Source organism: Pseudophryne corroboree, chromosome 10, assembly GCF_028390025.1.
Source record: "Pseudophryne corroboree isolate aPseCor3 chromosome 10, aPseCor3.hap2, whole genome shotgun sequence".
Classification (NCBI taxonomy): Eukaryota; Metazoa; Chordata; class Amphibia; order Anura; family Myobatrachidae; genus Pseudophryne; species Pseudophryne corroboree.
In genome coordinates this window covers 219,909,378-219,924,457 of record NC_086453.1, presented here as the reverse complement: position 1 = coordinate 219,924,457, position 15,080 = coordinate 219,909,378, and the positions used below count along the sequence as shown (strand labels likewise).

Sequence of the window (15,080 nt, the reverse complement as noted above, 5' to 3'; positions counted from 1 at the left end):
CTACTGTGTCACCTACTACAGCCATTACTGCATCACTTGCAGACGTCACTGTATCATATACTACAGATGTTACCACGTCACTAACAGATGTTGCGTACCTACAGATGTTACTGCGTTAACTAAAAATGTTACTATGTTACATACCTCAGACAATACTGCGTCACCTACTACAGATGTTACTGCGTCACCTACAGACATCCCTGCATCACCTACTACAGACATTACTGCAACACTTACAAATGTTGCTGTGTACCTACAGATGTTACTGCATCACATACAGGCGTTACTGTCTCAACTGAGACAGACATTACTGTGTCACCCACTAGAGACATTACTATGTTACCTCCTACAGTCACTACTATGTTACCTACTACAGACGTTACTTTGTCACCTACAGACGTTACTGCGTCACCTACTGTGAACGTTACTATGTTACCTTCTACAGACATAACTGCGTCACCTACAGACTTCACTACGTTACCTACTACAGACATTACTGCGTCACCTACAGACGTTACCTACTACAGACGTTACTGCATCTCCTACTACAGACAGTACTGCATCACCTACAGACGTCACTACGTTGCCTACTACAGACATTACTGCGTCACCTACAGACATTACCTACTACAGACGTTACTGCGTTACACAAATGTAGATTCATGAGAGGACTTGTGATCGCTGTAACTTACCTTCTGTTTCCACATCGTGGATACCCACAGACTTTGTGTATTTCACCAAATCTGACAGTGCCCTTGAAAGCTTCATGGTCTTCTTCTGCCTGTTTATTCTAGCGAATAAAAACAAGAGGATTAATTACCCAAAACATCCAATAACAGTAGAAGGCATACATAAGGCCATGGCATTATTATACCTGCTATAATGTAACGACGCTCTCGCTAGGCTTCCTTGTCGATCTAGACTATCATCACCTTCCTCCAAACTGGAACACTTTTTAATACGGCCTCCTTTTTTCTAAAGACAAAATAAAGTTAATGTAAATGTGTTGTACGGTTTATAATCTAATCATGACCCATTTAAGCCATCTACACCAAAACCTCTTCACACACAGTACTATAGGTTCCACCTTGTATTGTTGAGCACGCCCTTAGTTTGCTCTAGATACACCCCTAGCGTGGAGCAGGACAAGCCCCCTTTCAGCAGTGTGCCTACTTGCATAATATCCATGAAATTATTTTTCATAGCTAGGCAAGCAGCTATGAGGAAGGCTGTCTTTATATGAGGAAATAAAAAGGATCTTTACCTTGCGCTTGGAAAAACTTCCCATCAAAGAACGGCTTTGACGCTTGTTTGGACTAGGTTCTTCACCAGATTCAGTCTCCTCTTCCGTCTTACTCTAAAAAAGAAAGTGCAAATATTAAGTACTGCAATGTGTGTTAATGATACGTATTTACAGGCAGAGTCCCTCAACCATCGTTGGTGCCATCTAATCAAATCCAATAAATTTCCATCTCCGTTTACCTGCAGCCAGCCAAAACGAAATGGGGTGAAGCTACACACTGGAGAGATCTTGGTAATAACCATAATAAAACAAAACATCTCTATTAGCTGGAAATGACTGTGGCAACAATGCAGGTAGCAACATAGGAATCAATGATAGGGATATATCAGAAAGTAAGATGGCTAACAAAGTCCAATTAACCAAAATATTTCCTACTTTAATTATTAAGTCAACAGGTCTGATCAACCGTATCATACACAGTAAATTAGGGCTGGCTGGAATAACAAGCTGTGACTTGTAGTTAATAGCTGTAGAGCCACAGGTTGTCTGAAACTACCGAAGAGATGTTTGTAAGCATATTTAATGTTACGCTTGTTGTTTTGCACTGCGGATATGAGAAGTGATTATTAAGCTCTACGCCTGTATCTAGTACTGTAAAATACTGCAATGCACATTCTAGTAAACCAATTTATTTCCTAGACTGCAATGAGAACGAACACCAGGAGGCATGGAAATGGGAGGAATAATGCCACACACATTTCTGTAACCAGTTACAGGGAGGCAGCCAGACAAATATTCTTCATAAATATTTAGTAGGTTTCTCAGTAACTGTACAGTGTTAAACTTCATCTGCTTGAGGATAACAGATTCTGACACTAGGGTGCGCTGTGGCTTAACAACTGCGGAGGGCCGCAGGCCCACAGCAGTGCTCAGATCTGTACTGCAGCAGCCTAAACTTTCCTAAAAATCAAGTTTCCACTTTCCAGGCTTTGGTTTTTATTTTTTCCTCTCTCAGTTGTCCTCTAGAATTTACGGAGAAGATAGCAGTGCATTAGTGCACACATCTATAGCAGGAGAGACATAAATAATGCAGTATTTTTATACTCTCCCCTGACATTTATTTTATGCACGAAAGACATGAATATCCAATTACTAGGCAGCGAGCATGAAAACTAATTTTCTTATCAGGCGTCCATGGGGCCATAAAGGTGAAATTTGACCATCAGCATTTTCACATGATTACTAATACAGACAGGCAGCGTCTGCAAATGCACTTTACTTTCCCAAATTTCAAAATACTAACTGAATGAATGAATAAATAAATATACTATACCATAAGAGACCACAATCTGTTTACGGGAAAATTATTTCTGCTAAAGTTTTCTGCTTTACTTGTAAATAGAATAATGACTAAAGCAACAATACTGGAACATTATACGTACAAACTAAAGCAGATGTGTAAGGTATGCGACAGGCATACCCGCCATCAACACTCACAAACTGTAACATGCCAAAAGGGCTTACAGGGCCGGAGCTTCCCCTAGGCAGCTGTAGGCAGCTGCCTAGGGGTGCCGGATCCTGAGGGGGCGGCCTGCTACAGCTGCCTGAAAAAGGTAGCGTGGTCCTACCTCACAGTCGCCGCATTCCCCCCGGCACTCGTATCTTACAGTAGTCGCAACTGGCAAGCTCCCGTATTGTAGCCTCCAGCTCCGCCTTCACGCGGCACAGGAAATAACTTTGACAGCTCCCGGAGTACTGGCTGGGGGTGACAAGTGGCGCTGCTCTTCATTTCAGGCTCTTTCGTAGACTACTCAGTCCCAACTCTGCATCACAGCCCGCAGGTAAGGTGGCTGCACAGTGCACTCTCTGCATTTGATAAGGAAAGAGGTGGAGAGCAGCAGAGCAGCAGTCTGGGGAGGGGGGGCAGAGATGAGCAGCAGGCATGCACACAGTCTGGGGGGGGGGGATGAGCAGCAGCACGCACACAGATGGTGGAGGAGATAGAGAGGCAGACATTTAACAGAGTGTGGGGGGGGGGGGGGGGTGAGAGCTGCAGGCACCCCCACAGACTGGGGAGAAGAGAGCAGCCATGCAACAGACTGGGGGTGGGGGAGAGCAGCAGCATGTCTTTCACCTGAAGGGCAGGTAGGGGGAAGGGGCAGTAGGCAGAAGTTTTGCCTAGGGTGCCGAGAAACCTTGCACCGGCCCTGAGGGCTTATACACAGCTGGCACCAGTTATCAGAAAATGAGGGCGGCGTACATAAACCTACATCCTTTGGTTACTATGGAAACTAAGTATAGCTCAGTGGTTCCCAAACTCTGAGGTGCTGAGAGACTCTTGCAGGGGTACCTCAGGTTGGTGGTCCAGGACCAAATATAATTATTTATGGTCAAAGTGATAGGCAAACCAGTGCTACTGGCTGCCAATCATAAAACGTGGACAATCAGACGCACAACTGTACACCACCACATAACTGACCCTAATGGTGTGTGCACATGGTGAGATCCTTGCTATGCCCGATTTTCACTTGCGATTTCCCCTGAACTCCCCAGAGCCCAGCACCACCGATTTTGACTAACTTTTCTTGAGATATGGACTATGTGTGCTTACGATTTTAGCTTATGTGAGATGTCACTGACATGTGAGATGAACTAGATAGTACACCGATCTAGCAAGGATTGACTTTCCTGCACAGTCTATCTTTTCTTGCGATACCGACCTGGTGGGACCGCGCATCGGGATCACAAGTGGCATAACATCTTGCCATTTGCACTAACTTTTCAGCTGGTGCAATGTGTATCACCAACTGTCACACTTAAAAATTTCCCAAATGACCTGGAAAATATTACTGTGTGGGGCCCTCAGGACTTAGTTTTAGAACCTGTGTATTTGACAACATAGCGCCTGATATATCGTTCCAACGTGAATCAGAATGATTTATCGGCCATATCGTCTAGTGTGTAGCAGCAGTCATGTGCTCCCATGGGACATTTGCTGGCTCATCCTGTTGAGCGTGCTGCATGGCCAATAGGACAATCTTGGAAACTACGTCATGCTTTCTACATGCGTCCGCGAACTATATATATATATATTGCACTATAAATCATTCCACGCCGGGTTTTTGGGAGTAACCAGCCCTAGGCTGAAAGCACCAGTGCTGGATAAAATTGTGGGGACCGCATTGCATTTATTTTTCTTTCATTTATTTTTTTAAGTTGTAGAAGTATGCAGTGAGGGTCAGATGTATTAAGCCTGGAGAAGTGATAAAGCAGTGATAAGTGCAAGGTGATAACGCACCAGCCAGTCAGCTCCTGTCAATTTACATATTGGAACTGATTGGCTGGTGCGTTATCACCTTGCACTTATCACTGCTTTATCAATTCTCCAGGCTTAATACATCTGCCCCTGAGTGTTCGTCTACTTCTGAGCTCACAATCATTCAATTTGGGAGAAGGGAGGGAGTGTCCAAATGTAACACTACTCTGAATGATAAGAATCTGGTTCAAGTGGTTACAGCAATTTATTTTTAACCAACTTGATTGGGAGTTCGGTATTTAATATGGGCAGCTGGGATGCTGGCGGTCACATGAACTACACTGAAGATCCCGACTGCGGATGGGTTAATTTTTGGGGGTTATTTTTACTCTCCCCTACCCTAACCTTCTGGGGTAGTGGCTATGGCTAATCCTCCGGGGGAGGGGAAGGGGGTTGGCTATGGCTGACCGCCAGTCACCCGATCCCAACCCTATTGGAACGACAGTCATGTAATATGTGGCCAGCTTTAGTTCTGCTACTGTTGTAGCATTTCAGAAGTTTAAAGCTTTATAAAGTATTTCAGATCAACACATTAAATTATGTGAGAATCTAGGTCCTGTCTGCATGAGGTGGGGTACTCCGTTAAAATGTGGCAGATGTAAGGTTATCACAGCAGGGTTTATGTAATATACTTAAAAGCCAAACTGGCAAATAATATCTGCTGTGCAAACCCATTCTGTTTTTAAAATATGGATTAGGTCTCAGACTGGTCAGATAGTTTAATACGAGTTGCAACACTTCTAATCTGCATCATAATAACCAGCTCATTATTAGCTTAATTGCTAATTAGAACGTCTGGAAAACGTGGAAGGAAGGTACATGAGATGTCTTGCCTTTGATGGATAAAACCCATGTGAGTATTTTATTACATCATGGTGCTTATTTGTAGGTCTCAAGTAATTTGATGCAAGCAATTGCAATTAGCTTTTTTTTGCTCTCTCTGTCCATGTAGGAAGATCCTTTTCTTCCTCTCTTATACTTGGCACATTTTTGTCTTCTGGGAGTGGTAATTGCCAATTTAATGGGTTTCTATTTCACTGCAAGGATGCTGGCATGTTCTGAATATTTAATCAGGGCCTGGGTCATACAATGTATGATTCCTATGGGTAAAAATGATTTATATATATATATATATATATATATATATATATCACAGGGGCTCTGCACTCGCTATATGAACTAACAATAATAAACAGTGGCGTTTTAGTTCATGTATTGATCAATGCATTAAAGCCTGCAGCCCCCGGCAAGGGACCCCACTATACTGCAGGTCCTACTCTATTGCTCTAAATGAAAATAGCTATCACATTAGTGTTAATCTTTGGGTTTGCTACCTGTTCTAAAGCTCACAGCAACTTTGCTTTAAATAGGTGAGACAGTTACCAACACACCTGTTGTAAAGCACCTAGGAGAACAGCCGACACATGCTATAATTAAGTTAAAACAGGGTGCATGAGAAAATGTGAGCACAAAAAATATTAATTGAAAATGAATCTAATACACAAAAAAACACTATTCCACGGCACTCACCTATTCCTAGATTTGGGGTGTAACATGGTTTGTGACCACATTGTTTGAATAGAAATCACATGGGCTCTGCACTCGCTATATTAACAATAATAATAAACATTGGTGTTTTAGAGCATGTATTTATCAATGCATGGGGTCCCTTTCCGGGGTCTGCAGGCTTTAATGCATTGATCAATACATGAACTAAAACTCCACTGTTTATTGTTAGTTAACATAGCGAGTGCAGAGCCCCTGTGATTTCTATTTAAACAATGAGGTCACAAACCATGTTGCACCCAAATCTAGGAATAGGAGATTGCCGTGGAATAGTGTTTTCTGTTATATATATATTTATGAACATCCTGGAAGGCGGCACTCACGAGACTTAGTAAGGACGAATAATCAGACGGACAGCGTCAACAGTTCAACGTTTCAGTCTTGTTAGACTTTTTTCAAGAACGTCTTTTTCAAGTCTAACAAGACTGAAACGTTGAACTGTTGACGCTGTCCGTCAGATTATTCATCCTTACCAAGTCTCGTGAGTGCCGCCTTCCAGGATGTTCATGTTACAGAGTCTGGCTAGACTCAAGGAGGGCACCCAAGCATTTCCTTAAAGGGACAGTACTGCGAGTGCTGACTTATTGCTGTATATATATATATATATATATATATATATATATAGCAATACCAATAAGAGCGGCACTGAGAGACTTGCAAGGTATGGTGAACAAAACGTGCCTTTTATTCTTTCAACGTTTCGGGGACGCAGCCCCTTCGTCAGGATAACCAAACAGTGCAAAATACAGTGTATAAATAGTGTATTTATACACTGTATTTTGCACTGTTTAGTTATCCTGACGAAGGGGCTGCGCCCCCGAAACGTTGAAAGAATAAAAGGCACGTTTTGTTCACCATACCTTGCAAGTCTCTCAGTGCTGCTCTTATTGGTATTGCTGCGTATTGGATTCAGGTCCACGAGGAGAGGGTACGGGAGCAGGGTATCGATACGCTGGGGAGCGTGAGGAGTGCCGGGTCACACCGCATTTTATATATATATATATATATATATATATAAAATAGGTTTTTAATACCTACCGGTAAATCCTTTTCTCTTAGTCCGTAGAGGATGCTGGGGACTCCGTAAGGACCATGGGGTATAGACGGGATCCGCAGGAGACATGGGCACACTATAAGACTTTGAATGGGTGTGAACTGGCTCCTCCCTCTATGCCCCTCCTCCAGACCTCAGTTAGAAAACTGTGCCCAGGGAGACGGGCATTTCGAGGAAAGAATTTATTGTTTAAACACGGTGAGTGTTATACCAGCTCACACCACGAACATACCGCAGAACGTGGCATTCAATAGAATACCAGCCAACGGCATGAACAATACACAGCCACATGCTGAGAGAATATGTAACACAACCAGTGTGTCAACACAACCAATAATAAGACACCGCATGCCATGGCATGCACAACGTCAGCAACAGCCTGACAGAAAAGAAACACCACAAGAGTGTAACCATAACCAATAACTGCAGACACAGTACGCACTGGGACGGGCGCCCAGCATCCTCTATGGACTAAGAGAAAAAGATTTACCGGTAGGTATTAAAATCCTATTTTCTCATACGTCCTAGAGGATGCTGGGGACTCCGTAAGAACCATGGGGTTTATACCAAAGATCCAGACCGGGCGGGAGAGTGCGGACGACTCTGCAGCACCGATTGAGCAAACAAAAGGTCCCCATCAGCCAGGGTATCAAACTTGTAGAGCATAGCAAAAGTGTTTGAACCCGACCAAGTAGCCGCTCGGCAAAGTTGAACCGCCGAGACTCCTCGGGCATCCGCCCAAGAAGAGCCCATCTTCCTAGTAGAATGGGTCTCCACCGACTTCGGGAACGGCAATCCAGCCGTAGAACGAGCACGCCGAATCGTATCACAGATCCAGCGTGTAACAGACTGCATAGACGCAGGCGCCCCAATCATGCTGGGAGCATACCGGACAAACAGAGCCTCTGTTTCCCCAATCTGAGCCAAAATGGCGACCTAAATATTCAAAGCCCTGATTACATCGAAAGACTTTGAATCAGCTAATGCCTAAGTAACCACCGGCATCAAAATAGGCTGATTTCTGCGAAACCCAGAAACCACTTTTTGCAGAACTATTATCCGAGTTCTCAATACCTCTCTATCCACATGGAAAATCAAACAGGGGCTCTTGTGAGACAAAGCCGCTACTTCCGACACCCGCCTTGCGGACGCCAAAGCCAATAACATGACCACTTTCCAAGAGATAAATTTTAACACAACCTTTCACAAAGGTTCCAATCAGTGTGACACCACGTCAAGGTCCCACGGTGCCAATGGGGGCACAAATGGAGGTTGGATGTGCGGTACTCCTTTCACGAAAGTCTGAACTTCCGGAAATGGTGGCCAATTCATTTTCTTTTAAGTAATTTTATAAGGCCAAAACTGCACTGAAATGGAACCTAACTTTAGGTCTGCCTCCACACCTGCTTGCCAAGAATGGAGAAGAACGACCCAGCTGAAAGTCTTCCGTAGGAGCCTTCTTGGATTCACACCAAGACACATATTTACGCCAAATACGGTGGTAAGGCTTTACCGTTACTTCTTTCTAGTCTAAAGAAGTGTGGAAATGACTTCACTGGGAATACCCTTTCGGGCTAGGATATGGCGTTCAACCTCCACGGCGTCAAACGCAGCCGCGGTAAGTCTTGATACACACCCGGATCTTGCTGTAACAGTTCTTAACGTAGAGGAAAAAGCCAGGGATCTTCTATGAGTAAATCTTGAAGAACTGGATACCAAGCCCTCCTTGACTAGACCGGAACAATGAGGATCGCCTGAACCTTTGTTCTTCTTACGTTTATCACCTTCAGAAGAGTGAAAACGGAGGGGACACATAGACCGACTGAAAACACCCAAGGTGTCCCGAGGACGTCCACTGCTATAGCTTGTGTCTCCTGACCTGGAACAATATCCCTGAGATCTCTCGTTGAGGTGAGACGCCAACATGTCCAATTGAGGCACTCCTCAAAGACTTGTCACTTCAGTGAAAACTTCTCGATGACGACTGTATTTCTACCGGATGGAAATCGCGTCTGCAGAGGAATCTATTTCTCCGTCGTTCAAATCCGGAACGAAGACTGCTAATATAGCGCTTACCAGTCTTTTCACCCAGCGGAAAACTTTTTCGGCTTCTGCCATTGCCGCTTTGCTCCTTGTTCCGCCCTAGCGGCTTACTTACACCACTTCTGTCAAGTCGTCCGACAGAATTAACACGGGCAGATCAAGAAAGCTTATTGCAGACAAGCTTCCCAGCTTGACCTTTTCCTCTGGAAATACTTCCCTTGCAAGGACTGCTCCCCAGTCTCGGAGATCTGCATGCATGGACACCAGGATCTCATCCTGGATTCCGAACCTTCGTCCCTCTAGGAGGTGAGAACTGAGCAGACACCACAGGAGAGATATCCTGTCCATTAGGATTATATTCCGGCGCATGTGCAGGCGAGACCCGGACCACATTTCCAACTGGCCCCGTGAAAACCACTCTGGCATTTGACCTGCTCACCAAAAAGGTCTGTTAGGCCGCACCCATCTTCTTCATCAACGGAACATATTGATGGATTGTCACCGCAAATCTGGTCCGACTCCGGATCCTCAGACCTCTTTCCACAGGAACACACAGAACCTCAACCGTTCAGTATCTACTCTGATACCCACCTCCGAAGTCTGCGTCGTTGGGAACAACAGCCTTCCCCTGTGTTGAAGAACAGTCAGAGAGAAACAACGATTTGCACCACTTGTGTCTTGACCTCGCCTTAATCAGGAGAGTGTCTCAGTACAGAATAACAATGGCTCTTACTATTGAAAGAATACCATCCTACTGCCATCACTCCGGTGAAATGGCAAAGACAATCCTGGATATCAACCCAGGTAAGCTGAATGTGGAGAAAACGGATTTAAACCCCTTTCTACCTTTATGTGCTGGAGCTCCCTGGCCTGAGAGATTCCATCCTGTAGTTCAACTTCGTAAGGAGAAATCTTTGTTTTCTTTTTTTTTTTTTTTTTTTTTAACAGGGACAGCAGGACAATGCCCTGAACCTGACGCAACTCTGGTATGGCGTCGCGCACCACCTCCCCTTCCAGAGGGGAAATGGCAAGATCTATTTGAAAATCAGTGAGGGGAAACATCTGTAAACGCCAGTATGTCCCCCTTTGGATTCTATAATTAACTCACAGGTCCAAGTCCATTCCCGGACTGACGGAAGAGTAGTAGACGAGTTCCCACCGGAGTGGGCTCCAGCCAGATAGACCCAGCGACATGCGGTGGATGTGGTAGAAACAGAAAAATGACATCCGCTTCTGCGAACCTAACAAGGCTGCAGAACTCTTACCTTTTCACCTTCCACAATCTGCACAGAAAGGGAAAAAAGAACGGTATCGAACCGGTTAAAATGACTGCATCCCACAAAAGAATGCGTCACCAACCGTTGTGAGGGAATCTAACTCACGAAGGTAGACTTACCAGTGGTATCCGCCGAGATTGACTGAACTGAAGCATCCCCAAACAGCAGTACACTGTCACAGGGAAAAACTCCAGTATCTCTCGGAGTCAGCCTCAGCATTCCCCCGGCCACACCTACTGCAGTTGCACGGCAGCCTGCCGCAATGTTATAGAGAAGAATCAACATAAGAAATATCCCCTCTCTCTTTAGGGTAATTCTATCGGATGCCTTTCCGAATACAAACACTCCCCCATGTGCATGTAATGCAAATAACTCCAAAGCATAGAAATAAAATATCACTTAGCTTCCTGTGTACGATCCTTTGTGACAGGGCCCCGTGTCGACCAGGAGTTGATTTTCACAGTATTCTATCCGCGGCGGGAAAAGAATAAACATTCGGACTCCTTGTGAAGATCCGAGACCAACTCGTCACGGCGGACCTAGAGCTTTATCAACAGAGCGACCAGCACATGAGAAGGAATACTTTTACTTTAGCATTCATTAGAAATTGTAATATGAATATACATAATGTAATACACATATACACACATATCATATTTTATATATATATATATATATATATATATATATATAGAACAATGTGCTCGGCACTCAAACAAATTGATAAATGTCAGCTCACCGGGTGCCCTCCACAGCGTATGCAGCAATGTAGAAGTGTACAGTCAGGCGGCACTCACGGATTTCAGACAAACGAGTAAGGAAGCAACCCTGGCTCGTGTTCTTAACGTTTCGGTTTATTAACCGTCTTCAGAAGTAACAACATATAAAAGTGAACAATCTTACCTTTATACACAAGTAAAAACCACCACGTGCATTGTCCTCCGTTCCCCGGATAGACTTCCGGTTTCGTCATCTTGCTGAGACAGCACTGTCGGAGAGATGACGTAACCCGGTGTGACAAACCCATCACCATAGTAACATAACAACATGTCAATGAAACTGGAGAATGCTTAGTTTCCACACTATGTTTACCTCTAATAAGTGGTCAAAATGATTAATAACGATTGTTATATTTAGCAACATCATGCTATCATAAATAGTAAGAAAAATTCAAACTGAAAATCATAAGGAAAATCTCCATAGTGGCCATAGTTTTATATGAAGCTGACAAAAGACAAGGTTTCATTAAGACCATGTGGGGCAACGGTGTTCAGTCGATATATCCACCGTGCCTCCTTCTGTAATAAAACCTTGTGTCTGTCACCTCCTCGTTTAGAGAAGGGAACATGTTCCAACATCTTATAGCGCAAAGACGCCAGGGTATGGTTATGTGATTTAAAATGTTTTGCTACGGGCTGATCTATATTTTTGCCTTCCAAGATTTGCTTAATGGCGCTTCTGTGCTGAGACATGCGTTCTTTGAAAAGACATGTAGTCTTTCCAATATAGTATAAACCGCATGGACATTTTATGCAGTAAATTACAAACTTGGTGGTGCAGGTTAGTACCTGGCGGATTTTAATTTTAGCACCCGTATGCGGATGCAGGATATGGTCTCCTGTCTCCAAATATATGCATGTAGTGCAGCCAGTGCATTTATAATTCCCTGGCTTTCTTCTCAAAAACGTACCTTCATTAGTGTCCCCCAATTGGGATATGTCATTATGCAATTTATCTAGGGAGGAATCTATTGCTTTACGCAACTTATCATCATATCCTGATATCACAGTGCGCCCCGCCGACAAGGGGGGTGGCATAGTGGTACAGGATCTGATTGATTATAAATCGGAAGCTTATACACAGTTAAATGATCATACTGTATATACAAGGCTATTTTCTGACCCTACAGGTAAATATACAAAAGAATTAGATCTTTTACTAACAAAAGCGGTAACTGATGGTATTATCACCAAGAATACACAAGACTCACTAATTATGCATGCTCCCAAAGTGCCCATATTCTATACGATCCCTAAGCTGCATAAGGATCCAATATGCCCTCCGGGGCGCCCTATTATAGCAGCTAGGGATTCTTTGTTCTCTAATGTGGCAAAATATATTGATTATTATTTACAGCCTGTAATACAGAATGAGAATACATATCTTAAAGATATATCCACATTTTTACAAAAGTTACGTAATTTAAAGGTCAATTTGGATACATGCTGGCTATGCACAATAGACGTGGTCAGCTTGTATACTAGTATCCCGCATGAACGTGGTTTAGAAGCAGTTAAAACATTAATTGAAGAAAATCCTTACTATACAGGCCCAGAACTAGAGTTTTTCATCTCTCTACTCAAATTAACCTTGCATAGAAATTATTTTTTATTTAACAATGAATTTTTTGAACAAATAAAAGGCTGTGCGATGGGATCTTGTGCCGCACCGGCCTACGCAAATTCATTTATGTTTAAAATAGAAAAAGATCTCATTTTGTCTAATATCAACTATAAGTCCAACATAGGTATGTACACACGTTACATAGATGATGTGTTCATGCTGTGGACTAGTTCTAAAGAAGCTTTTATAGATATGATGGAGCAAGTCAATTTGATTGATGATTCAATCAAGTTTACATTTGACATACAAGCTGAGAGCATACATTTTCTAGACGTAAAAGTGAGCAAACTTGATGGTAAATTGGTTACATCTATTTTTCAAAAACCTACCGATGTTAACAGTTTATTACTGTCCTCAAGCCACCACCCTAAATCCTTAAAAAATGCGCTCCCTTATTCCCAGTACCTAAGAGTACGCAGAATCTGCAGTGACCCTGTAGAAGAATCCATACAAATGGATAATATGACCCAAAGATTCTTAGAGAGGGGATATAACAATAATCTATTACAAACAGCTAGGGCAAGAGCCATGTTAGAGCCAAAGATACCAGTGAATAATACTAGCAAAAAATCACTGGAAGATACGGTTATATGCGTTTCTACATATACCACGGCTAGTCAGAAGCTCACTCAAACGGCCAAAAGAATTTGGCCGGTAATACAGGCAGATCCAGACCTCTCTAACTTACGTTCCAGCAGGCTTCTTCCTTGTTATAGAAGGGGCAGAAACATAAGGGATCTAGTGGTGCATAATGACATATCCCAATTGGGGGACACTAATGAAGGTACGTTTTTGAGAAGAAAGCCAGGGAATTATAAATGCACTGGCTGCACTACATGCATATATTTGGAGACAGGAGACCATATCCTGCATCCGCATACGGGTGCTAAAATTAAAATCCGCCAGGTACTAACCTGCACCACCAAGTTTGTAATTTACTGCATAAAATGTCCATGCGGTTTATACTATATTGGAAAGACTACATGTCTTTTCAAAGAACGCATGTCTCAGCACAGAAGCGCCATTAAGCAAATCTTGGAAGGCAAAAATATAGATCAGCCCGTAGCAAAACATTTTAAATCACATAACCATACCCTGGCGTCTTTGCGCTATAAGATGTTGGGACATGTTCCCTTCTCTAAACGAGGAGGTGACAGACACAAGGTTTTATTACAGAAGGAGGCACGGTGGATATATCGACTGAACACCGTTGCCCCACATGGTCTTAATGAAACCTTGTCTTTTGTCAGCTTCATATAAAACTATGGCCACTATGGAGATTTTCCTTATGATTTTCAGTTTGAATTTTTCTTACTATTTATGATAGCATGATGTTGCTAAATATAACAATCGTTATTAATCATTTTGACCACTTATTAGAGGTAAACATAGTGTGGAAACTAAGCATTCTCCAGTTTCATTGACATGTTGTTATGTTACTATGGTGATGGGTTTGTCACACCGGGTTACGTCATCTCTCCGACAGTGCTGTCTCAGCAAGATGACGAAACCGGAAGTCTATCCGGGGAACGGAGGACAATGCACGTGGTGGTTTTTACTTGTGTATAAAGGTAAGATTGTTCACTTTTATATGTTGTTACTTCTGAAGACGGTTAATAAACCGAAACGTTAAGAACACGAGCCAGGGTTGCTTCCTTACTCGTTTGTCTGAAATCCGTGAGTGCCGCCTGACTGTACACTTCTATATATATATATATATATATATATATATATATATATATATATATATATATATATATATATATATATATATATATATATATATATATATATATATATATATATGTACACGATGTCCGGCACTCCAATACTAACTTGAAACACGCCCGGTGCCCTCACAACCAAATGAAGATGAATAGAAGATAATAACAGGCGGCACTCACAGCTTGATGGACACTGGTAAATAAACGGCCAGACTCCGTGAAGATAGATCAACGTTTCAATTTATAAAATTGTCGTCATGATTTATAAATTGAAACGTTGATCTATCTTCACGGAGTCTGGCCGTTTATTTACCAGTGTCCATCAAGCTGTGAGTGCCGCCTGTTATTATCTTATATATATATATATATATATATATATATATCATACATATAAGCGGATTGTCCGGAACCGTCGGGTCCCTAGTGACATTAATGTGTTCTGAATGTGTATGAC

The 15,080-nt window shown here is 42.8% G+C and overlaps 1 protein-coding gene across 6 annotated transcripts in view; it reads right to left on the bottom strand.

Annotated features, from left to right (window-relative positions):
- The window catches only part of PLCH2 (phospholipase C eta 2), a 1,361,647-nt gene that overhangs the window by 120,400 nt on the left and 1,226,167 nt on the right, over positions 1-15,080 (bottom strand). For all 6 annotated transcript variants that reach the window (XM_063943084.1, XM_063943088.1, XM_063943089.1 and 3 more), the window contains 3 exons: positions 1,265-1,357; positions 875-975; positions 693-790 (listed from right to left, as the gene is read on the bottom strand). In XM_063943084.1, the coding sequence (XP_063799154.1) occupies positions 693-790; positions 875-975; positions 1,265-1,357 (292 nt within the window). The remainder of the gene's footprint in view (positions 1-692; positions 791-874; positions 976-1,264; positions 1,358-15,080) is intronic.